The 26412-nt window shown below is 43.7% G+C and overlaps 4 protein-coding genes and 1 pseudogene across 4 annotated transcripts in view; all 5 read left to right on the top strand.

Annotated features, from left to right (window-relative positions):
- The window catches only part of LOC146578426 (T-cell surface protein tactile-like), a 553052-nt gene that overhangs the window by 193778 nt on the left and 332862 nt on the right, over nt 1-26412 (top strand). The window lies entirely within an intron of this gene.
- Nucleotides 1837-3464, top strand: LOC146578457 (P2Y purinoceptor 14-like). Its single transcript, XM_085268729.1, has 3 exons — nt 1837-1941; nt 2036-2295; nt 2487-3464. The coding sequence occupies exons 1-3, from the start codon at nt 1837-1839 to the stop codon at nt 3136-3138; spliced, it is 1017 nt and encodes a 338-aa protein (XP_085124855.1). The 3' UTR covers nt 3139-3464.
- Nucleotides 11203-12038, top strand: LOC146578456 (uncharacterized; annotated as a pseudogene).
- On the top strand, nt 14860-16696 carry LOC146578455 (P2Y purinoceptor 14-like). The gene is made up of 4 exons (XM_085250033.1): nt 14860-14900; nt 15364-15475; nt 15607-15866; nt 16039-16696. The coding sequence occupies exons 2-4, from the start codon at nt 15368-15370 to the stop codon at nt 16694-16696; spliced, it is 1026 nt and encodes a 341-aa protein (XP_085106159.1). The 5' UTR covers nt 14860-14900; nt 15364-15367.
- Nucleotides 20159-23184, top strand: LOC146578454 (P2Y purinoceptor 14-like). The gene is made up of 4 exons (XM_085268738.1): nt 20159-20264; nt 21103-21208; nt 21301-21560; nt 21755-23184. Exons 2-4 carry the CDS (start codon nt 21104-21106, stop codon nt 22395-22397), a joined length of 1008 nt encoding a protein of 335 aa, XP_085124864.1. The 5' UTR covers nt 20159-20264; nt 21103; the 3' UTR covers nt 22398-23184.

The following is a 26412-nucleotide window of genomic DNA, read 5'->3' as shown; positions in this document are numbered from 1 at the left end:
CACCTCGAATCTCATGACAAACCTTGACACGTATAGCGTTTTTTTAAAAGCCGAGAAATGCACCGTTTCAAAAGTATGGGTTTGGCACTGGTATCGGATAAAACCTAAACGATACCCATCCCTAGAAGAGAGACCTGGCTAGTAGCCTAAAAAAAGAAGAAAACGAGATTAATAAATCTCGTTAAATTCATTAAATGTCCTTTCTCTATCATTTTCACTCCTATAAACAAAACACACAGGCCATGTTTCTGGTGGAGTCCACCGGCCCAACCAATGGAATCCAGTGGGCGGTGTCTAACTGGTATCCTTGAACAGAGGCGGTGGTTTACGACACCAACTGTCTGCCATCTATAATCCAGTTTTGAGATCCCTTCCCAGACGCCTTAACGCCCACTCACATCCTGGGCCATCTGACCTCAGGAAATCACATGATAGGGTGGGGCCAGGTTTCACAATGAGCTCACCAGAAACCCTGTCTGATTGTGACCCACACCTGTTTTCACACCTCAGCTCATGTGATTAGGTAGATGATCATCAGGGGGTCCTTTGTCCCTCTTTGGGGGGAAACTCCCACTGGGTTTAAATCTGGGACTCTCCACCATTTGACCTTAGAACTGAAGAAGCTTCTCGGATGAGAGGTGAAACGTCTTCAAGTAACTTAAAGAAGTCCAGACGCTTTTCTTTCCAAGCTCCTTAGACTACGATGACTTGGATGACTGAGGACCTTCACAGACATCTAACTGGTAAGATGGAGATGATGAGATAAGGGGTCCGATTTGTAGGACAGCATGCCCTGACCTCTGATGCTGAGCCAAATGCTCCATCCCTCCAGTGCAGCTGAGCCACAAAACACCACCTGCCACAGTCAGGAGCATCCAGCAGGAGAATATGGTTTTTTCTTGCTCATCTATGGCACTGATTCAAGAGGCAGAAGAGGCCAAATGGCTCTGCTGTGTCAGCAGCAGCAGTCTGTATGAAGTGCTGTAGTAGAAGAACAGAAAGATGATGGTGCAGCTGGTGGGGATGGTTTTGTTGAGTTTTCTAATTTTTTTCTAAGGTTTCTAAGTTTTCTAAATTACAACTCAACAGAAAATTGTCTTTTTTCCACATGTGAAATGCGTTGCGCCAGTTTAGCAACAAAGAGAAACGGGGAATAACTCAGACTTCACGCTACAAGTGCGTGTTTCCTTATCTTCAAGAGGGCATAATGACACGAGCAGTTTTTCCTGCTCTAAGCTGAAAACTGCATAAACAGTTTTTTTTGTCCGTTATGCTGATCATGAATCAGTCCATGGTTTCTCTTTTGTTACTGATTCATGTTGCTGAGTTATTGCGCTTATTTTCCTGTCCTGTGTTTTAGACACTGAGTGGAGGGACTTTTGTGTGTAATAATGAATTAAAACAAAGCTGGTGTTTGCATGTCAGAAGCCAATAGTACTTCACAGAGCCGTAAGTCAGTAATAAGCTTCAGGGGAGGATTATTCCCACTCCTCCTTCTCAGACTGTATTTAAAGGATAATTACACCTAATAAGACTCATGAGAGGAGATGATTGATTGATCAACTGATTGATTGAGACAGTACAGGTGCATCACAGGACAGGCAGGGCCATCTCATACAACACAACACAGCTTGAGGCGACTGTTTAAATTTGGTGCTTTATTAATTAAATTAAATTCCATCACAAAACAGCCACAGACAACAGTTGTGAAATGAATTGTATGAACATGATAAGACAGTAGAAAAGTAAAGCAATTTAAAGGGAAAAAACTTTTCTTTTAAATTTGCTCCAAAAACAAATATCTGTGGCTGGGACTTTTTTTACAGCTCCAGAAACATGGATGACCTAAAACCTGTGACTTCATCTGTCAACCGGACGTGTGATCTGGTTGTCCCATCAGTCAACCCTTTCTTTATGCTGGCCTACAGTCTAGTGTTTCTGGTACGTTTCAAATCTTCAGATTATGGATTAAGGATTCCCCTCACCTGGTTCAGATTCCACACAAACAGGATCTCTTCTGTCTCTGTCTCATCAGGTGGGTTTACTCCTCAATGGCTTCATCATAAAGTTTTACTGTTGCCAAGCTCAGCAGCAGGCATCGAGGAGCTTGATGGTCTACCTGAAGAACCTGACAGCTGCTGACTTCCTGCTGTGCGTCTCTTTGCCAATGCGTGTCACTGATTATGCCAGCAGGTCTGTTATATTTCGGGAGCTCTACTGCAGCTTTGGAGCTACTTCCCTGTACCTCAACATGTACGCCAGCATTATATTCATGGGGTACATCGCTGCCGACAGGTAAGGAACTTTTACTGATTTCAGACTTGAATTCATGACAATGTTTAAACTAGATTAGTGGCTGAACTACATATTCTGTGCTCCTGACTAAAGCACCAACAACTCCTTTCACCTCAACAGTAAAAACATATCTGCACCACTTTTACTAATGATTGAAGCTGTCTACCGCCTCCTTTCTCTTCTCTCCGCAGGTATCTGACAATCATCCATCCTTCAGGAACTCACATCCTGCAGACAGTACGAACTGCCCACATCGTCTCCACGGTCACCTGGGTTTTTCTCCTGGCTCCAACAATCACCTACAACATTATGTTTTTCATTACTCACAAACCTCTGACCTCTGACCCTGGCTACTGTGGGCCCCTGTTCAGTACGTCATTCAGCATCCTTCATAAAACATTTCAAATCAGCTGCACCATCATCTTCCTCTTAGTCTTCATATCCCTGGTCTTCTTCTACTACAGCACCTCCCGCAGGGTGTTGCAGGCACAGCAAAGCCAGCTGGCCTCCTTCAGCACTGACAAGCTGGTGAAGTCTCGCAGGAACATGTTGGTGCTGGTCAGCATCTTCTGTCTTTGTTTTGTTCCCTACCACCTGGCTCGTCTTCCCTATACCTTTTTGTGGACCAGCTGCTCTGTGGGTCAGCTATTGTACTACTTGAAGGAAGTGACCACTATCTTATCAGTTTTAAATGTTTGTCTGGACCCTCTTGTTTACTTTTTCCTCTGTAAGACGTTTCGAGCTCAGGTGAACTTTAGCATGGGGTCAAGAATAACAACACAAGCAACCCAGGAGAGTGAGAGCAGCAGGAAAGAGGTGGAAATTGTAGAGTTAAATCCATGAGTTATTATGCAAATTTCTACTTTTTTGAAATACAAAGAGTTATATTTGATTTTAGAGTCAGATTAGATCAGTGAAACCATGTCATGAGTCATGTTTTCCAAGTTCTCATGAGCCACAATAGGTTCTGCTGAGATATCATAATGAGTCTAAACTGAGCACAAACCCACCCCCACACAGATACCACCAGTTTATGTTGCTAGCTTTCACCTATTAGCTAAGTAGCTGAATCTGAAACTCATTAATCTGAAGCTTAATCAGGCTAATGATCAAATTAATAAAAAACAAATACAAAATCTCGAGTTGTTTCTGAAAACTTGTTCTGTTTTTAAAAAAACAGCTTTAAATTTTAAAATTGCAAAATTGTCTTTGCGGCTTTTGATGATATAGGAAAAATTGCTACTTTTATTATTTCAATAATATGGTCTTTCTGAGCCTGGTTCTGCCAACGGTTACTTCCTGTTAAGTTTTTCCTTCCCACTGTCACCAAGTGGTTGCTCAATGGGAGTTGTCTGATGGTTGGCGTTTTCTCTGCATTACTGTAGGCTCTGTATCTTACAATATAAAGCACAATATGAAGCACAGGTGACTGAATGTCAAGACTGTATGTTTTTGCTTGTTTGCATGTTGCGTATGTAAAACCACAGCAACTACTTCCTTCTGCAGTTTCCACTGCACTGACGTCAGACACTTAAGTGACATTTCTCAGCACAAAGCTGATAAGAGTGTGTATTGACTGTGATAATGTATAAGTGTCTTTATGCCTCTTTGCGGTAAATTGTGTTGTTCTGCTGTTAATGGTGGGTGTTTTTCCAAAACAGGAAAGATGACCATAGAGCTGCTGGAAATTGCTAAAGCAATGTACAGTAACGGTAATGCTATAACCTGCAGTGACATGCTGAAAATCCTCTTTTTCACTGACACCTGGGCATCATACTTTATTCCATCACCGGGGAGAACATTGTCTGCTGGGACCTTAGGACTGCCTATATTTGGATCCTTAAATGAAATTCAGCACTTTATGATAACAATGTCATGTTGAATATGTTTAGAAATTTACACCTCTCTGTGACACTACTACACCATATTATCATGGCAAAAAGAAATCTTTCAAAAATATATGAATTTTACATCCAAATTTATATATATCATCAGAAGCATATATGAAATGACGCTGAATCTCTGGATTTATTATATTATTTTTTGTTTTATGAGTCCCACGTTGAGGCTAGCTCACTCCGCTCATGTTTTATGCTGATTTCTTTTTTCATTAGCTGTTGTTTAAGTGAAGACGCTCGTTAAAAGCTACATTTACTCTTTCAGTTTTTTCATTGTACACTTAAACAGATGTAAACACCTCATGATTGTTAAAACCAATAAACTCTCTCAGGACCTGTGTAACCTTATTTTTGAAAAACATGCTACTCGCATGGGCTACAGAACAGTTTCAAGACCGCGGAAAGTTCCAGTGAACACTGTTGGGGCTAATCCAGAGGTAGAAGTAGGGATGGGTAGGGATGCCATTATGGCACCGGTTCTGACATAAACGGTAGTAACCAGACCGAAAAGCAGCGCACATTTCGGTGCTTTTTTCCCCCCTGAGATGTCACACACTTTGAATTCTAGCCAATCATTTTACCTTTCCAAGGATAGTAGGCGGGCCCAGGTACGTACGTTCTTTTAGTACAGAGCTACAGATTAAAAATGCCCAAGGTGAAGAGTCAAAAGTCTGGCTGTACTTCACAGCAAAAGATGCAAACTCAGCAGCAACAAGTGATTCAAGCTCATACTGTGATACTGTCAAAGGAGGTAAAACCTCAAATCCGATGAAACACCTGGCGACGCATAGCGGTTTTTTTTAAAGCCGAGAAATGCGCCGTATTTGATAGCTTGCTGCGAGACCTCACACCGTGCACATCTACTGCGGGTGTGGTGCCTGTTATCGGACCCGGAGTTAGCAACATCCCCAAAAACACGAAGAGGAGAGTCCTGGCCCCTAGCCCTGCCAGTGTAGCAGAAATGATGAGGATGATGACAGCAGCAGCAGCCGTTCTTCTCTGCGTGAGTAGCTTAATGTTGTTCGTGTGTAATTTACGTTGAGTAGGCTAACCACGTTATTACATTAATGCATGTAAGGTGAACTAGCAAACACCGTCGTAGTTACATGCAGCTGTCTTCTTGTTTGATGGCAGATACTCCCTTCACCCTGGCCAAAAAGGCTAAAATGACCAAAGAAAAACTGGGAAACAGCTGAACATGAGAGGTTTTTGGAAAAAGTTTGTGTTTTTTCCATTGATTAAGCACTGCTTCCAGCCAAGAGTGATACCATATATGCCCTATAGCTGCAGAAAAGGCTAACATTGTTATCTTTTTACAAAAAAACAGCTGAACATGAGACGTTTTTGGACCAATTTTGTGTTCTCCATTCTTTATGCACCGGTTCGAGCACCAGCACCGTTTCAAAAGTACCGGTTTGGCACCGGTATCGGATAAAACCTAAACGATACCCATCCCTAGGTAGAAGAATACCATTTAACTGTAAACCAACAACAACCTTGTCCCGCCCACACGGTTGTGGTTGGCAGCTGATAAAATAGAATTATTATAAGAGTTGAGTATAGTTTTGCAGCAGTGCAAAGAAGGAAAGATTAAACCCAAAATGAAGACTCATAGGCAGAACGTAACTCAAAAACACAGCTTTATTGCTGGATGTAGTAATCCAAAAACCAAACAGGGGCAGACTAGAAACTTAAACTAGCACAAAACACACAGCTGGAGAATGAGGGAGATCACGGCGCAGGACAGAGAGAGACACAGGCATAAATACACACAAAGAGGGAACAAACCACAGAAGGCAACACAGCTGAACATGATGTAACTAACAAAACAGTCAAAGAAACCTGAACATGATGCACACTGGACATGGGACTGTCAAAGCAAAGCAAAGTAACTCTAATTAAACCACAAAGACAGAACTGACTAAGCATGAGAGATAACACAGACAATGCATGGTGGAAATATAGAGTGGCTCTTCAACTGGTGGGGGAGATTGTCACACGTTGCAGGAGCTTTCCTCTCCTCAGGAACTCTCTGCAGGAGGGGGAGGTACAGGAGAGGTGGAGGAAGATCTCAGCCTGGGTGTTTATTGTCTTATGTAGTCTGGAAGATTAGTGGATGGTGGGGTGGGTGCAGTTTTCTCTGTGGTGGGGTTGGGTGGACTGTCCCGGGCTCTGTGGGGCCGGGAGGCGCTGCTGCACTGGGCCCCGGTCTGGATGGGCCTGGGCCCCCTTTCCCTGGCGGGTCGCGGAGTATGGGGGTGCCTACTGGGGTCAGCGGGGGAGCTGGCCCCAGGGAGGGGTCACTTGCCCCTCCCTTCCTTCCCCCCCCATCTCCAGCTGCCTCCCCCTTCCCGCTCCACCACAACCACCCACACATGCAGGACCTTGGAGTAGGGGTATGTCACCAGGGTGCAGAGGAGGCTACGCCCCCCCCCCCTCTGTCCCCTTCTGGCTGCCTCTGCCTCAATTTTATCCCACAACTTAGACATTCACATTACTCACACTCTCATTACACATACATATAGGATCTTGGGGGTGGGCACGATACACGGAATCCAAAGTACCATCAGGGTGTACACCTCACCCCTGGCGTCGTTGCCCACCTCTCAAGGTTAAATACACGTAGACATTGAGGGCTAGCAAGAGGGACCATGCGCTTACCTGCTGCTCTCTGGCAGGTAGCTCCATGCCCTCCTGGGTTTTAAATGCACCTTAGAACACACATGCATCAACACTACAATGAGCGGGTGGAGGGAGGTTTGGAATCTTCTCTCACCCTCATTCTCTGCGGCCTGCTGGAGCGGGGGGGCTAGGAGGAGGAGTTGGCCGTGTGGGGCCTCCCTGCTGCTGCGGAGTCGGGGCGGTCTGCCTCTCCCCACCGCAGGGAAAAGGGTAACACCACCTGGGTCTGGGTGCAGTTCCCCCCTCCAGGGGCAAGGGTACCTAGACCCGGTTCGTAGAGTACGCTTGGGGAGTGTGATCGTGTGTACAGCGTCTCTTTATGTCTGTCTCCACGTTGGTTGAGTGTGGAGTAAGTGCATATGAGCGCATGAGGGTGGGAATGGACGTTTGTATATGTGTGTGCCTGTATGTCTGTGTCTATATGTCAGGTTGGGTGTCAGGCGCCACCTCTCTGGGGACATCTCAGGCCCTCCAAGGTTTGGAGGGCCTGAGATGTCCCACTTCCCCTGCCAGTGGCGGACTCCCTCAGACATCGGTGTGTTGGTGGTTCTTTGTGTCCGGGGATGGGCGTCCAGGTACACACCGGCTCACTCCTTGGCGGCCGCTTATCGGTGCCTGGAGCCTGGGGCTCGCTCGGGCCACTTCGGAGGTGGGGTGCCCCCGGCCTCTCGGCCTGGGGCTCGGTCACTCAGGCACGGCTGGCTGCCGGCGGAGCTCACGGGCACGTCACTGCAACTCCCCCTGGCTTCTGCTCCGCGGCTGCTGAGTGAACCCTCATCTGGGACTCTCCTCAGCTCTTTCTGGGACAGTGGTGCGGCTGCCCCTCTGTTGGTCTTCCTTGGTCTCTTGTGTTCTGGGAGCCTCTGGATGTCTGGAGTTTTGATCTCCTCCACACCTGCTTCACGCCCTGGAGGACGGGGCTGTGGCCCCCCCACACCCTCTAGCAGATCATTACATGGAGAAACCTTTTAAAAAACAAAAAACAAGCGCGTCCATGCTCACAGGTGTACACACGGGTGATCACACCCACAAACTACACCCTTTTTGGCTCCTACCTCAAAGCACACTGTGTTCTGTTGATCTTATGTGCTGCACAATAATGTTTAACATTTAGTATTTACTGTCATATTCCCATATATCATTGTGATGTTGTTTATTCTAGTACTCTTGTTCTCTTCTGCTTGTTTTCTTTTTTCTTTCTCAGCAGGTGATCCAGGTGATTGATATATGCATTTTTTCTTCTTTTGTTTTTTTTCTGCTCATTCTGTTGGTTTTTGTCTTTTGCCCTTCTCCCCCGTCCCTCTTCTCAGCTGTTTCTCTTTCCCTCTTTCTTTCCCCCAGTCAAGTCTGTCCCGTATTCAGCAAGTGAAAATAAAATGAACAATAAAAGGTGAATCAAATGGACCATTATGGCAAGGCTGGGATGGTCAATTTGGTGAAGTAAATCCGTTGGGCATCTTTCTTTGCCTTTAGACAACAATTCTGATGGCAAAAGAGCCAAACGGGACAGGCAGAAAGAAAAAAAAAATTTTCTTTACTAAAAACAAACAAACAAACAACAACAACAAACAGTCTGAGCTTTCCCGAAAATGGTTCCTTAAGGAAATTATTTCTGCTACAAGTCTGTAGCACCTCTTAAAACAAACTCTTTCGGGGAGAAGTTCTTTGGTCGTTTATATTACCCATTCGTGGAACTGAAAATGTTTCTTCTACCACCTTCATTTTTCAGACCACTTCCCAGCATTACAAACTTGTCCCACACAAACACAGGCCACTCTTTGCACTCCACAGTTTACTGGGACCTCTTCGACTGCATCTGTTATGTTATTGCATTTAATCAAATCAAATCACGTGAGCTTGGCTTATGATCTTTTTAATGCCGCATTGTTCTCTGGAGAGAGGGTGAACGTAGAGTACTTCACAGCTAATTTGACCCAATCAACAAGGCCGCCGTCTCAGTTCAAGAGCTGCGAGTCTGGCACTCGCCTGGGAACTGGCTGAAAAGGACTACGAGTGATCCGGTGGAAACACAACCGACAACGAAGAAAGGGGTGGGAAAAGAAGTAGCCTGATTTGTCACCTTCACACATTGTAGCTGACAGAAGCGTCACTCCCACAACTTCTCCAATACGCTTCCACTGCGCGCTTTCATGCGCACCAGGAGGCGGCGCGCGGTAGAGGATGTGCCACAGACTGGAGCTTCAAATCAGTAAAACAGTGCCGGTGTTGCTTCGCTCCTCGTAGTGCGGATGCCTTACACTGTATACGTTCATGAATATCATTATTACGGGCACTATTAAAAACAAAACTAGACCCGGATCAGAGCAGCCGTTCTGGCGCTTCAAGGTGTTTCCAATCATTTTAATTTGCCCCCCTCCCCGCTGTTGATTAGTAACACATGTGTTTATAATTTCAGGCCAAAACAGTTGCCATAAAATCAGAGTGTCTTGCTTCGAAAATGATCTTAAAATGAAAGAAAACACGCCCACGATAAGTTTATTTCTTCACCTGCGGGTGTCTTTGATTCATCTTTCCATTTTAACCCTTGTGTGGTGTTCATATTTTTGTTACCCAGCCAGTGTTCATGGGTCTGGTGGACCCGCTAGAGTTTTGGATTTCCAAATTAACACTATCAAACAATTTTTTGTTAAATTACTCATCAGATGTTTACTTCATCCCAATTACAAGCCATATGAACAGCAAACATGGTTAATTTTTTCCCTTTACCTTTGTTAGATCACATTTATGAATTAATGTGCTTCTCGTTTTTTTTTTATTTTTTATTTTTAAATGTTATAAAAAATAAATCAGTTATAATCAAGTGGAGTGAGTGGAAAGACACAACACATTTACACGTGAAGCAATATGTTTCACAACTAAATGGGATCAGCTGCTCATCAATGGTGACATTAGGCCCAGGGTTGTAAAACAGGGAGAGGTGGTGCACACACTTATCCCACACTGTCCTAATGGCAGCTAGCTTGTCTCTCTGCCGTCGAGCTGGTCTGTCGTCTCGGTTATCAAATCAGATAATCCTGGAAATTTTGTGGAAGTTTTCCAGAGACATTGATGCACTGAAAGGTTTTTGCAAGTTTCTGCATCCCACAGGGATTCTGTGGATTCCCCTTTGGACCTGAAAACTCCTGCAAGGATAAGAACCCCAAAGTAGGCCTTTGGGGTTCTTAGATCTCCTTCCACCTCTCTCCAAAAACACACGTCCTTCTAGATTACTGCAATCCAGAATAATTTTCTGGATGGAATCTGGGATGAAAAGCTCAAATGAAGACTTGATGTCCTGCACATGAGTAACTGTCAGCCGTGTTGGCCCTGGCTTATCACAGTAACAGCTCTGCAGGGTGGCTGGTTTCTTGGGCAAGAAGACCATTCAATTTCACCAGTTATTGACATCCATATTTCTTCACTTGCTGTCTGGTGGGCTTGTTCTGGTCCTGGAGCTGGCTGCAGATGGGGTACTCGTCTTCGTTTTGTTACTAAATGGTGTTCAACCTCATCCTCTTCTTCAAAGTCACTGTCAGACTCTGAATTTTCAGAAATGTGAAATATTCTGAAACCTCTTTGTCAACATCATCATCTGAAGCTCCTCTCTCTTCCAAAATCAATCAGATGGCCCTCGCAGCAGATAATCTTTTGCCATCTTGATCAGTTGTGATAAAGAACCACACTGGCAAAGTCTTATTTCTAGTATTATGCCCCTAATTTGCAGGTGGGACAGTGTATGAGAAAATAAAATTTGGATCCCTCAAGAAAGAGGGTAAAATGTGTGAGGTGTAAGAGCAGACGGTGTTGATAGTTGAATTTTCAACAATGTTGCAACTTTGTGCGGGAGCAGGAGGGGAAGAAAACACTATCAGCAGCACCAGAAAGGAGGAAGACAGAGTGTGGGAACACAGGACCTACACTTTCAACACTTTTATTAGACCTGGGTCCAGTGGACCCGAACACCTTCTATGTAATGTAAATGCGTGGGGGGAGGTACAGTATGAGGTCATTGAAAATTAGTTCGGATTTATGTTCTTCACAGAAAATAAGCCAAAGCCAATGAATTTCAGGTTGAAAAAATAATTAATTGTTTAATTTTTCTTTTGAGAAAAACTGAAAACGCATCTCACAGACCCGAACACCATACAAGGGTTAAGGTTTCTGGAGCATCTCGTTGTCCGTAGCTGAAGACAAGCTGTCTCTCTGGTCTAAACGGGGCCCATTAACAGGCCATAGGGGATCAAACAGACACCTATTATCCAGACAGCCATTAACAGGTGAGCAGCACATCAAAGCCACGCGTTCGCAAAGCCCGATAGCATCTGTGATGTGCAAGAGGATGCCACGCAGGGGGTCGTGTTGTGTCTGCAGAACTCGGCTGCGTGCTTCGGACACAGCGTGCGGGATGGATTTTACAGCAACAACAACGGGTCAGCACAGCGCTCCAGCACGGTGCACCATGTGCCATACACGATCAACTCGAAGACAAAGTGCCGCCGGAAGCGCACAATATTCAGCAAGGCGCAGCTGAGCCAGCTGGAGAGGGCCTTCTCTGCTACACCCTACCCGGATATCAATGGGAGGAAAACCCTGGCCACTCTAACTGGACTACCGGAGTCTAAAATTCAGGTTTGGTTTCAAAATCGGCGCGCACGCTTCTTCAAGACTAAGAAATCAACTCGAGGAGCCACCAAACCTTCACAGGTCAGGCACAAGACACCGTGCACTCCTCAGGTGGCTTCTCCTCCACCTCCTAGTCCCAGCCTTGCATCTCCAACAGACTACCGGGTGCCCAGTCTACCTCAGTCCACCAGGCTCTCGTCAATCCTGGACATCCAGACCAAGTCACCAGACGTTCCCCAAACCTTTTGCCACCAATCCCAGGACTTCACCAGCTACTGCCAAGATGTGTTTCCATACGAAGGGCTGGATGAGTTGGATTTACCAGAGGACTTTGAATCTTTTCTCAATGCACGGGGGGTACAGCCAGCAGAACGTGGCCATCCTGTCCACAAGGAAGACATCCAGAGTCAGCAAGGCCTCCAGGCTCTCTCCAGCTCTATAGAGACCATGGCCGACCTGTCGGATCTGTGCTTCCAGGACCTGATGGTCCCCAGTCTGCCCAGCTTGGACAGCTCAATGATTGACTATCTTTTGGCATGACTGACAAAACTGAGAGCAACATATTGAAGACCACGACATGAATGGGTCCACGTCCAACAACACGTCCGTTTGTGTAACAGCTACGAGCCAGCCTGCAGCAGGATGTCTGCTACATCAGTGTATCCATTCTCACACCCATATGTCCACGCTGTGTCGCCAGTTGCCGTGGTGGCCTCCACTAGTGCACCCATTCAGTGATGTCGCGCTCTTTCAAAGTGTTGCGCTAACATTTTTTTGGACAAAGGTGCGGAGTCTACCTTGGGGAGGTGGTAACTGTGACTTATGCTATTCGTTATCTATTTAAGAAACACCAGTATGATGCACATCAGATGATTTCACATGTCCTTTTTGTACATAGTTTGTTTTTATTTATATTTTGGATGGGGATGCAAAGATAACGTTTAGCACTTGACTCAAAGCTGTCCTTGCTGAGTGGGCTTCAGCGGAGTCCCGGAAAAAAAGTAAATGAGACGCACTTGTTTCCAACTGAAACTCGGTATGTTACAAAGTATGCCAACTGTTGTGACGGGGAAATGGGACACGAATGACGAATGCGACAGACTGGCGACCTGTCCAGGGTGTACCCCGCCTCTCGCCCTATGACAGCTGGGATAGGCTCCAGCGCCCCCCGCGACCCTGAAAAGGAGAAGCGGAAGTGAATGGATGGAGGGAAAAGCTAACTAAGATCAAAATTAGAACATAATAATAAAATGATACAACAAAAACTGTGGTATTTTCTAAATATATTAATCAATGCAAATTCACTGTGTAATTGTCTAACTTTATTAGCAGTGTCCTCCTGAAATGCACCAACAACATTGAGAGTAACATCCTCCTCTCTGCCCCTGCTCTTTGGTTGATATGGTAACATTTAAATAAGACACACAACTACAAAACAAATGTAAAGTACATAAAAATATGTAATTCACCATAATACAGACAAAACAGGAACTGTAACTTTCTATTCTGACTTTATTCACCTGCAGCTGGGCACATTGCACCAAAAACCAGCAGAACCCCCCCGAACACCCAAAGACCGGGGCTTATGCAAATGGCCAGAACGGCTGAACCAGGGAGATGGACAACTAGGCAAAAACTCCCCAGACACACGACCAAGGACCAGCTTAGTGCTGCGCAATCCCAATAAATCCCAGGGAAGATGGTCAACCCAGTTGCCACCCGTTAAATAAGCCCGGAGCGCAGCCTCGAGTGACTGGTGAAACCGCTCACACATCCCGTTAGCCTGCAGGTGGTACACCGTAGTGCAGTGGACCTTGACCCCCGGGCCGTCAGACATGGCAGATCAAAGCTCCAAAATGAACTGGGGGCCGCTGTCTGAGGTAATGTCAGCAGGGGGACCAAAACGCGAAACCCACGTCGACACGAAAGCCCTGGCCATCGCTTCTGCCGTCATGGAGCCAGGGGGACCGCCTCCGGCCACCTGGTTGTGCAATCCAACACAGTCAAAAGGTGCGTGAAACCCTGCGACTAAGGAGGATGGCAAACCAGATCAACATTTACATAGTCGAAACGCCGACCAGGTACATGGAAGGGTTCGAGGGGCACTTGCTCTTAAACCAATTTCCACAGGCCTGGCCAAACGAACCTGGAGCTGACTGAAGCATATACGCCATGAAGAGAGAGGGCTGAGTTGAAAAAGATTTGAAAACATTTAAATGTCACCTCAGCCCTTTGTTGTGTTAGACTGGGGATGAAGATTCACAGGGAGCAGAACTACTTTTGGTGATTTGCTGCCACCTGCTGTCTGCTTTCTGTGAGTCATGTGAGCCATGTGATTTAAAAAAAGGAACATTTCAAAGAAAATCAAACATCTCTGCATCATTTTTCTGCCTTTGAGAAATGTTAAGTGCTGTTTAAATGATTCAGTGTAAATGAAATTTAAATCTAAAACAGCTAAACATTGCTGCCTATCTCAGCTGTCAGAGGTTGAGAAGTGGGGTACACTCTGGACAGGTCCCCAGTCTGTCACAGAGCAAACACAGAGCTATTTATGTTCATTTATAAGATCAATTAGAAATGATCTGATAATATGAGCCCTGGACTGAGACAGGAAGCCAGAGTGTCCACAGAGAACCTGTGCAGGCAGTGCGAGAACATGCAAACACCACACAACTTTCCTGGCCTTCATATATTATATTATACTAATACTAATACTAGCATCATTATAATATTATGTTATTATTGTGTTAGTTATCATCAGTGTTTGTGTTCAGGTAACACTATGCAATATATTCAGTTTTAGAATTTATATTCAATGTTAACTGTAACTATGCTCAAAGTGTTGATGCTGTCTCATTTTAATAAACATCACTGTCATATGCGAAACTAGGCTGGCACTTTGGGTCGCAAGAGATCATTTTAGGGTGGCACATGCAACCCCATGCCACCCTTCTAGATCCGGGCCTGGCACTACCAGTAAACAGAATCAGTTTAGACCAGTGACTGATTTTCAGGAGAAAAACCTCAAATCATCTTGAACCATGGAGCAGTAAATGTTCTGTTTGGTTATTTCTTTTGTCAGATTTCAGCCTGTAAATGGTGCATGTTGTCAGAGAGAGGTGGTGTGACTGAATGTGAGATCATTTAAGAAGAAAAGTGACAACGCATCAAGTAGGTAATAAGCAGACATCCTGTTTGAAAAGACCAAATAACTAAATCAGATAAGTCTGTGTGGTGCACATGTTGCAACTTTTTAGCAGTAAAGACAAACAGGAAATAAGTCAGAGCGCTGTTTAACAGTTTGGTTACTGTGTGTTTCCTCATTTAGGTGATTTTATTAAACTGAGAGGACATAACAACTCAAGCAGCTTTTCCTGATCACTGAAAACTGGTGAAATACAGGTGAGTATTTTTATTCTTTTGTACTGGCGATTACTGGTGAAATACTCAATATTCCCTCCACTCAGCAGCACCACAGCTCGCTTTTATCAGTGTTCATGAAACGTATTACTGACTAACATCGAGGGCATGCTGGTGCCATCTGGCCTAATAATCAACCTTACATTCTTTTGTGGGGTTCATTGTAAACAATCTGTGATGAATATATCGTTATATTCAGTGTTGTATATTCAAAGATTCCAATCTAAAATTTGATTAAAGTATTATTGCAGTTTTATTACAGTTAATAAGACTCGTTAATCACCTGAGACATCTGTTGTGAAAGAAAGGGCCATGGATCAAAATTGTTTGTAGTAGAGCTCAACACAAGCTACGCTGCAGTTTGTAAAATTAGTTTGTTGCGTTAAAATAAGGTTAAGACCGTGAAGTTGCATCCTCTCAATGTCAGTGGATTTATTTTCTCCAGAAACATGGGTGACTCAACAAATGTGACGTCATCTCCCAACCTCCGACCCTGTGATGTTGTCAGAACACCAGTCCATGCTTTCTTTGTGGTGGTCTACAGTCTGTTGTTTCTGGTAAGTTTCAGATTTTCAGATGTGCTCAAGACATGGAACTTCAGCACACCGGCTCTGTTACAAATTGGTTTAAGGTTCACTGTGCATCTACCAAAGTCCTGCCTTCCCCATCCTTTCTGCACCGCATTCAGGTGGGTTTACTCCTCAATGGCTTCATCATGAAGTTTTACTGTTGTCAAGCTCAGCAGCAGGCATCGAGCAGCTTGATGGTCTACCTGAAGAACCTGACAGCTGCTGACTTCCTGCTCTGCCTCTCTCTGCCACTGCGCATCTCCCACTATGCCAGCAGCTCTCCTATTGTTCAGGAGCTCTACTGCAGCTTTGGAGCTTCTGCCTTGTACCTCAACATGTACGCCAGCATCATATTTATGGGGTACATTGCTGCCAACAGGTACAGAACCATTAGTAATTTAAACTGCAGTTCATAACCATGTTAAAACTGTGATTAATGGGTTAATTACACACATCGTCGCTTTTCAGATTATTAATGACTTCTGAAGATTTGGGAACACTGTGACTGATTAGTGAAGTTATTCCCCGCCTCTTTTCTCTTCACTCTACAGGTATCTGAAGATCGTCCATCCTTCAGGAACTCACATCCTGCAGACGGTGCGAACTGCCCACATCATCTCCATGGTCACCTGGGTTTTTCTTCTGGCTGCATCAGTTACTTACACCATCCTGTTTTTCATCACCAAGAAACCACTGACCTCAAACTCCATCAGGTGTGGTTATATGTTTGGGACATCGGTCAACCTGTTCCCCAAAATTACCCATGTTAGTTGCACCATCATCTTCCTCTTGGTCTTCATATCCATGGTCTTCTTCTACTACAGCACCTCCTGTAGGGTGTTGCAGGCACAGCAGAGGCAGCTGGCCTCCTCTGGCTCTGAGAAGCTGGTGAAGTCTCGCAGGAACATGTTGGTGCTGGTCAGCATCTTCTGTGTTTGTTTTGTCCCCTATCACCTCGTTCGACTTCCCTATACTTTTCTGTGGAGCAGCTGCTCTGTTGGTTCAGTGTTGTACTACCTGAAGGAAGTGGCCACCATGGTGTCAGTTTTCAACATCAGTCTGGACCCTCTTGTTTACTTTTACCTCTGTAAGACTTTTCGGGCTCAGGTGAACCTGAGAAAGGTTTTGAGGGGGAAGAACATCCAACAAGCAAACCAGGAGAGTGAGAGCAGGAAGGAGCAGGCTGACATTGTTACAGCAACAAGTTAAACCAATGAGCTTTAAGGAAAAGTTCAACATGTTATTAAATGCTAAGCTGTACATTTGTTTTGAGAGTCAGATGAGTTCAGTGATGTGATGGATCCCAAGTCTTCATGAACTCATCACAAACACACTCCCATGCAGACAACATGCGTGTTCATGTTTCCACTGTCAGACTTTATCTTCTCTGTCTTTGAGGTTTTCTCGTCTTCTGCTGATGTCACAAAACCAAATATCATTTTTCTCATTCAAATCATGATCTCAGTCTGCTCAAAGGTTGTGGTTTCTCCTCTGAATCTTATCAGCAAGTTCAATCAGCAGCTTTTAATTCGTTTAAAAAGCTTAGCAGAAGTAGTCAAACACATGTCAGACACTGAAGGAACACTCTCTACTCTCTACTCTTTATTACAGTTGTAATAAAGTCCTGTGACACAGTTTCACAGTAAAAGTCGATAAATGGTCCCCCTGTAGTTGTAACATTTTCTTTTTTATCCTGCAGTTGTGTAACAGGAACTAACAGCTTTGTGGGTGTCCAGTTTCCCTTGGGGCTGTAACTTTTATGATATTCATCGTTTTAAGCCAATTTGATCCATCTTGTGGTTTCAGCGTGATTTGAATCAGCTCAGCTATCTGTCACCTCTCTGGTTCACACGAATATCCTTTATCACTACTGTGAGTGTTTTCGTCTTTCCCTTAAAGAGAAGAAAAACAGTCAAAATATGAACCGTATATCAGGGGTAGCAGTAGTTACTGTAGCTAACTGTGAAATATTGCCACGCTTGCAGCTGTAAATGGCCAATTCATGTTCTCCCTGAAAATGTCTTTATGTGTGCAAACATCAGTATATCCTCACAATACACTTTATTGTAACACTTGTAAGAACAACTGCGCTCTATCTTTGGGTCTGCACTGTACTCAGTGATGTGCTGTTAACAACACTCTACCTATGTGTCACAGACTCCGAGCTCTGCTGAGGCGCTCGTCTTTGACACAAGTTACCACACCAATCACTTCCTGGGTGGTCTCTTTCACATTAAAAGCTTAATTTGTGCTTATGATAAATAAACTGGTACTTCTTGTTTTTTTTTCTTTTCTAAGCAAACACTCAAAGCGCTTTTTATTACAAGCTTCATTCAGCCAATCACACATTCATACAACTGCTGTTTTTATAAACCCAAGCACCTCATCTAACATTCTCGCACACTGTGGCAGGCAGAGCTCGAAGAGAAGACGTGTGCTAACCTTACTGTAAGACAGGCCTGTCAAACTCCAGTCCTCCAGTGTGAGCCTCCTGCTTGTTTTTGAGTTATCCCTTTCCTACCTGCTGCTGGTTACCTGGATCAGGTGTGCTCTGCCAATAAGAAGCTACAAGGGCAGGTTAATTGGAAAACAAGCAGGAGTTCGTACGTGTCCTGTAAGACCTCCACCCACAGGAGGCGCCACAGAGGCCAGGTGCAATATATTATTTTCAAAACTACATAAAAAGGAAAAAAAAATCACCACTGAGCACAAATACAAACGTTCTTTCAGATATTGTTTGCTGATCTATTTGCTCTCTTCAATGGGGGCTTCTTGTTAGGAGACCTGAGTCGTTTGATTTCTTGTTTCTAGTCTTTTGGTTTCTTTGTTATTGTTCGGTCTGTGTTGCTTAGTTGCTCTGTCTCCCCCGTCTGCTGTATCCCCTCTTGTCAAGTCCACATCTCTGTGTTATGTTTCCTGAAAATCTGTGTCTTTTTTGGTATTTTCAGTTTAGTTATTTTATGTTTCATCAGTAAAGCTGTTTTGACTGCATTATTTTGCCTGTGTGAGTCTGCAATATGGGTTCTCTTTACCACCACTCCTGCCTGCACACAGCCTTCTCATGAAACTTCTGGTTTTGTTAAATGCTTTCCTTTCTTTTTCTTCTTTGCTGTCAGTAAAGTTTAAAAGCTGCCACGTGTTTTCCTTAGTTTATTATATTTAAAATTGAAGTCTCTGATCTCATGATATACCATGTCTTATTAAAAATGAAGCTGTATCATCCCAAGAAGCAGAAATGATCAGGGTTAAAGGGAGGCCTTCATTTGTTGGCCCCCCTTTGTCCCCTTAACGCTAACGGTCTGGGGATGTAGACAATGTGGGCTGGAGGAGGCCAAAGCCCTGCTTTGGTTATCAAAAATGATGTGACTTAATAATACGACCTGTACCCTGAAAATGCAGTGCGCTTACCATGTAAGATCAAGAAACAAACTTTTAAACAGAATTACCCGGTACTAACTTACTTACAGTAACCTGCCCTCCTTTTGAATTTTTAATTACACTATAGTCACTACGGTTCACAACGTATCACCACACACACACAGGGCCTTGGAGGGCAGGCCCTGTCAGTGTCCTGGGTTTTTCTGCATCTGTCTTATTAAGGTTATAACACCCATCTCTATCTGCAGCATCAATACACCTCCCAATACATGTATTGGGAGGCTGGAGGGTTGGGCTGCAGCAGTGACCCCATTAACCCCTTCACAATTCAATTTTTTCTTCAACTTAGACTTTGAGGGTCTTGGGGGATTATGGGTGGGGTGCTTATGTCACCCCCCCCCCCCCCCCCCCCCCCCATTCCACAACACACCGACCCAACATAGCACCTTCAACACTAAACAATATATTTATAGTGAGAATAGACTTTAAAACATGAAGGGAGGTTATTAATAAGTTGTCTTATTACGTTGTCTTATTATTGTAAGGCACAGGCCCTACAAAAATACAGACAGACCCAAGAATCACACGATCCCCCTATGAGCAAGAGCTTGGTGACAGTCAGAAGGAAAATCTCAATCTTAACAGGAAGAAACCTCTGGCCAAGGCAGACTAAGGGAAGGGTAGCCATCGTACATGCCTGTGTGTTGGACCAGATTGGCCACAGTAACAACATTTACACTGTTGGGAGTGTGTTCATGTTGAGTTCAGCCTCATATTGATCTCTGATCTCAGTAAAAACTTGTGTTGTTTATGAATCCTTGGGATTTAGGTGACTGGTCTCACTGGAATGAAACACCAAAGGAGGCCAGATGCCTCTGCTGTCCCAGCAACACCCTGTAGGAGGTGCTGTAGTAGAAGAAAACCAGGGATATGAAGACCACGAAGAAGATGGTGATGCAACTTGTGTGGATGGTTTGATAAACAGAGTGACAAATGCACTTTAAATTCAACATAACATAAAAGTGCAACAAAGGAATATCTTAAAACAAAAAGAAGCCAATAGGAGTGAAGTCACAGATAGATCAAAAATCTTCTGCTTTGTTTGCGCTTTTGATTTCAGCCTGTTAATTGTGCATCTTTTCAAAGAGCTATGGTGTGACTTAATATGAGATAACCTACAAAAAAAGGGCAGACACATGAAGTATGTAATAAACTCACACACTTTATATCATAACATCACTGTCTTTGCTTACAGTAGTGACGAAAAACAGGAAATAAGTCAGAGTGCCGGTTATCAGTTTGGTTATTGTGTGTTTCCTGATCTACGGTGATACTTATTAACTGAGGGGACATAACGACGCAAGCAGCTTCTTCTGCTCACCAAAAACTGGAGAAACAGGTGAGTCCTGTTGCTCATCCTCAAATCTTTAGTATTTCTACTGATTTCATACTTAACTTAAAAGATGACTTTTAGTGGCTCCTGTCATGGGAAAGAAAAGCAGTTCACACAGCTGCCTCAGGACTGCAACTGACTTCTGCCAAGATTCAGATCTCACCTCTCAAGCCTGAAACATTTAACGCCCGCTCTTTTTTGATCATAAAAATATGTATTTGGGTATTTTTGTTTACACTTTCTGGCAAAATACAAATATTTACTCAATATTGAACATAAGACTTGATGATTCGAAACGATGTGAAACGTTGTGCTTTATATGTGTCATTTGGCGTGGCGTCTTTAGACTGAGAGCGCAGTCTGGGTCTGGGAGAGTGCGGTCTGAGAATGCCTGCTAGTTAAACTGTGTGTGTAAAGCCGAGCACTGTCCAGCCCCGCTTGTTTGTTCCGGGGAGGTTAGCTGTGTAGAGTTTATTGTACTGAGTTATTTTTCCTCCCTTCCTCGAGCCTCGTTCAGCTATCTAGAGTGCCCTTGTGTCTTATTTCCTTTGTGTGGGTATTTAATGTTGCCCAGTGGCTTGTTGTGCGCAGCCCTGACAGTTTGCAGTTGTAAAATTGGTAATAAAATCCCTGTTTCTGTTAGATTCCTGTGTAAGGACTCTCCCTCTGGCCCTTAGCAGAGGGGGTCATAACAGAACTGAAAGCTTTCCAATGAGTTTTAATACAGACATGATAATGAGGACGTACAGCAATCATCCTTAAACACATTCATTAACTTTGAACTGAATGAAGGCAGCTCCTCTTAATGTGTAAAGTATCTCTGTGAATTATATTTGTTTTTCAGCATGGCTGACTCAAAAAATGTGACTTCATCTGTCAATGAGACCTGTGATCTGGTTGTCCCATCAGTCAACCCTTTCTTTATGCTGGTCTACAGTCTGCTGTTTCTGGTATGTTTCAAATCGTCAGATTGTGCCCTGAAACTGGTTCCTGGATCATGTTTGAAAGTCCTCTTGTCTACATCCTCTCTGTGTCTCTACAGGTGGGTTTACTCCTCAATGGCTTCATCCTAAAGTTTTACATTTCTCAAACTCAGCAGCAGGCATCCAGAAGCTTGATGGTCTACCTGCAGAACCTGACAGCTGCTGACTTCCTGCTCTGCCTCTGTCTGCCACTGCGGATAATCCACTATGCCAGCAACTCGGCCATTTTGCACATACTCCACTGCAGCATTGGAGCTACTTCCCTGTACCTCAACATGTACACCAGCATCCTTTTCATGGGGTACATCGCTGTTAACAGGTAAGGAACATTTACTGAGCTAAAATTGCAGTTCATAACAATGTTAAAACAAGGATTTTGGTTAATTACACTCTTAAACTCTGTACTTTTGGCAAGAACATGAATATTTAGTTTCACTTTAACAGTGACTTCTGCAGATTTGGCACCACTGACTCGTTTGGTAAAGTTGTATACTGCCTCTTTTATCTCTACAGGTATCTGACAATCATCCATCCTTCAGGAACTCACATCCTGCAGACAGTACGAACTGCCCACATCGTCTCCACGGTCACCTGGGTTTTTCTCCTGGCTCCAACAATCGCCTACAACATCATGTTCTTCATCACTCACAAACCTTTCACCTCTGACCGCTGCTACTGTGGGCCCCTCTTCAGTACGTCATTCAGCGTCCTTCATAAAGCATTCCAAATCAGCTGCACCATCATCTTCCTCTTAGTCTTCATATGCCTGGTCTTCTTCTACTACAGCATCTCCCGCAGGGTGTTGCAGGCCCAGCAGAGGCAGCTGGCCTCCTCTGGCTCTGAGAAGCTGGTGAAGTCTCGCAGGAACATGTTGGTGCTGGTCAGCATCTTCTGTGTTTGCTTTGTCCCCTACCACCTGGCTCGTCTTCCCTATGCTTTTCTGTGGGACACCAACACTGTGGGCCGGCTATTGTACTACCTGAAGGAGGCTGCCGCCATGGTGTCAGTTTTCAACGTCTGCCTGGACCCACTTGTTTACTTTTACCTCTGTAAGACTTTTCGGGTCCACGTGAGAAAGGCATCCTGGAGAGTCAACAATCCAAACAAACAAACCAGGAGAGTGAGAGCAGCAACGAGCCAAACCAAGGAGCTGTAAAGAAAAGAGCTCAGACATCAATATGAGGCTCAGCTCAACATTTCATGGGGTGATGACATCATGATCATTTTTTAATTTTCAATATATTTTCAAGAATAGAAAACAAAATATTTTTCACTTTGTCATTATGGGTTTTTTTTTTACATTAATTTTGAGATGAAAAGAAAATGAATCATTCTGGAATGAGGATGTAACCTGACAACACGTGGACCAAGTGAAGCGCTGTGAACACTCTCGCGATGCACGGCACCTCAACATCACCGCTTCACACATGGCTCATTTTTAACCTTCTTCTTTCCACAACACGCTAACATGTAGCTTAAACAATCACATTTTTATATCTTGTTTACTTTCTTTCAGTTGTTTTTTTCCAAAACCTGGAGCTGATAAACGATCACCATGTTGTTCTTTGTGACCTGGATTGTGTTGTTAATCTGTGTCACACAGACTGACTATATGTCAGCACTTGTAGCTACCTGCAGCCAGTGTTGGGTAAGTTACTTTAAAAAAGTAATTAATTACTAATTACTAATTACTTAATAAATATTGTATTTAAAACACTTATCTAATTACTGTGTCTGAAAAGTAACTTAATTACTAAATAAGAAAATTTAACTAAATACTTCTTAAAATCCCGATGAACCTTGAGTGGAAAAACAATAGAAATTAAACTCTTTATATACATTTTTTTTAAAGACAGAGACTCTACAGTACGCAGCGGTAGCATCTCTTCCACAATGTAGCCTGCAATCATTTTTTAAGCTCACCTTCAGATGCTTTCTGTGCTGCTGAAGTAAAATCACGTTTTGCTGCTTAGCAGGAGTTGCCGCGGTGATGGATGATGAACAAGGATCGCTCAGAAGTGTTCGTCTATGCTCTCGTGTCAGGCGCTTCGGTAGATTACTCCTGCTATTAACAGCAGCCGATGGTTTTTACATATTACTGTAATGTTCTTGTCTGCTTGTTTCAGAAAAGTGAAGAGACGGGAATATGTCCACTTCATAAAACAGCCACTCGCTTCAGCCAAGTCCAACATTTTCCGCTGTAGAATACGACTGTGCAGCAAACTGGTGCAAAATGACGCGCAGCTGCACTACAACGATGTTAAAGCGGCAGAGTTTACTTCTACGTTTAGAAGACAAATTATTGAAATTAAATAATGATATTCAGCGAGTTTAATTATTTTACAATGTCACGCAAGTACATTGTAAGTAACTGTATTTAAAATACCTAAAAATGAACAGTAATTAGTTACTCTACTTTTTCAGTGGAAAAATAATTTAATTACAGTGACTCACGCGTTACACCCAACACTGCCTGCAGCAATAATAGAATGTTTGCAGATGTAAATGACTTATTATCAGTCACAATCTCTTTAGATAGAAAATAATCTGAAGGTTTTTTATTTTCTTGCTTTATTTATGTGTACATCAACAACATGACATGCGACGCTGAACTGATCAGAAGCGGAGAACTTGTAACCCTCAGTTTTCTAGACTATAGAACACTTAGAAATATCATCAATGTCTTACATTCAGTTCCAACATTGCAACAAACCAAACTGTCTTAAAAATCAGGTCTCAGATTTATTCTGTATAGACCTCAGGCTCCACAGACATGCACACACTGGGAGGGAAAGACAACCCTGAACAGTATGGCTGCTGTGCTTCTGTATGTTTTATGGTTTTGTTTTGTTTCATGTTGTGCATGTACAACAGCTACTTCCTCATACTGTTTCCACTGAGCTGATGGCTGAGGCTACAGTCAGATTTCTCAACACAAAACTAATAATAGAGTGTGTATAGCTGTGGGAAAGTGTGTGTCTGTCCTGTACGCTGTGGTGAAATATGTGTTATTTTTGCTCTTCTGCTGATAGTTATAAATAAATATAGCTGCAGTGATATCATCTGTAAATCCTCTTTTCATCAACAGCTGGACGTTAAACTTTATCGTAACACCTAGAACATAGGTGTCAAACTGGCCCGCGGGCCTAATTACATTTGGCCCGCGAAGCCATACCAAATTACTATTAGAGCTGGCCTACTGGCATTATACAGCTAATATATATATTGTTTAGTATTAAGCTTTGCTTGTTCCATATTCAGTTTTTCAGCAAAACGTGTCCATAAGAAAAGATTCATTCTTATATCTGGAGGAATAAATATATTTCAATAAATATTAATGTTAGCCCGCGACTTTGTTCCAGTTTTGAATTTTGGCCCACTGTGTATTTGAGTTTGACACCCCTGACCTAGAACAACCACACTGAGCCGTGTGTTAACGTTCAGAGTGAGCACAAGAAGTGGTTTGAAAATCTAAGACCTCAGAGTGTCATGAAGGAGGCCGGAGTTCTCAGACTTCTTGTAGTTTGAGGCTTTTTTCTGATTGGCTGCTGTTCAAGTGAAGTGCTTTCAGATTCTAACTTTGGGCTCGGCACTTATAGAGCGCTTTTCTGCTCTATCTGAACACTCAAAGCACTTTTAACTACAAGCCTCATTTAGCCAGTCACACACAAATTCATACGTTTTTTAATCTAAGCATCTTATCTAACATTCAATCGAATCCACCTACATTACAATTGCTAGAAGACCTGCTCTTCCTCCTGAACCTGTATGTTTATAAGAGACAAATGTTGAATGCTCCTCCTGAATCATATCTGTTATTAACCTCTGTCTCTCTTCCACAGCATGTCTTTATCCTGCCTTCCTTCTCTCACCCCAACCGGTCGCAGCAGATGGCCCCGCCCCTCCCTGAGCCTGGTTCTGCCGGAGGTTTCTTCCTGTTAAAAGGGAATTTTTCCTTCCCACTGTTGCCAAAGTGCTTGCTCATAGGGGTCATATGATTGTTGGGTTTTTTCTCTGTATCTATGAAGCGCCTTGAGGCGACTTTTGTCGTGATTTGGCGCTATATAAATAAAATTGAATTGAACTGACTTGAATTAAATTATCAAGCTTATAAGTAAACTTTTATTTTTGACTTTTAAATGTGTCCTCAACAGGAAGCATGTAATCATACTCTCAGCGCTCTGTTGGGGTTTCATAGTTCCAATGAGCATAACCAATTTTGGAGGTGTGCTGCCACCTGCTGGCTGCTCCCAGTTGCTGCTCAGGCTGTCCATCTCTGAGAGGACACTGGAGCCATAGCACTTAAATGAAGCTGTGTAATATTAAAGATAAATGTTTATTAAAAGTACCACCAGATCTTAATTATGACTTCAGTGCTGTTCACAGTCAGAAAGTTTGTTTGTGTAGCGAGTAAAAGCCACCGAGTAACCGCTAAGGGCCTCTATACTACTTGTGCAAACTTTCAGGCCCAAAGCTCTTACTGGAACGAGCCCAGAATAAACAGGACAAGAGGGTCAATATCAGTCAGATATGTTAAAATTTATTATTTTAAAAGAAAACACAAAGGGTTTGCAAAAGGACTAAAACATCAAAATGGGAAAGGTCACTAACGACCACAAGATAGTCTTATTGGTGCAACCTGCCAGCAATGCAACTATCACCTGAGGGCTTGCTCTACCCCGGTGGTCCCAGATCGTTGCTTTAAAAGAAACAAATCCACCCCAAATAAATCCGAGCCTGTGAAATGCACTTCACACACGCACAGTTGTTTGTCGCCAGATTCCACGTTTATTTCTAGTTTTCATTTATTATGATAGTCCACAGTCTGACAGCTCCAGTCTCAGCTGATTTCCAGCCTCCCCTCCGCTCCTCTCCTGTCATCAGTCCAACCATCATCAGTCCAAACGCCATCAGCTGTTCTCACCTGCGTCTCCAGCACCGCCCCGTTGAGCTCACTGCACCACTCCTCCCCTGCAGCCGTGCCCGGGACCACACCTCCGCCACAGAGCCCAACAGAACATTTATCGCATGCACTAAGTGTTTTAGTTCAGGCAATAATCAGTGGCACTAAAATCACTCTTAATAAAACTTATTCACTGCAAATCCACACGGAGCACCTCTAAAAAGACCTAAGTCCCCTAAGGTAAGAGCCCAGCTCAGGGATTGCACAT

Source organism: Mchenga conophoros, linkage group LG3 (genome assembly GCF_057382185.1).
Source record: "Mchenga conophoros isolate Kocher_MC1m ecotype Shallow Benthic linkage group LG3, M_conophoros_male_GT1.1, whole genome shotgun sequence".
Classification (NCBI taxonomy): Eukaryota; Metazoa; Chordata; class Actinopteri; order Cichliformes; family Cichlidae; genus Mchenga; species Mchenga conophoros.
This window is presented reverse-complemented; position numbering and strand designations above follow the sequence as displayed.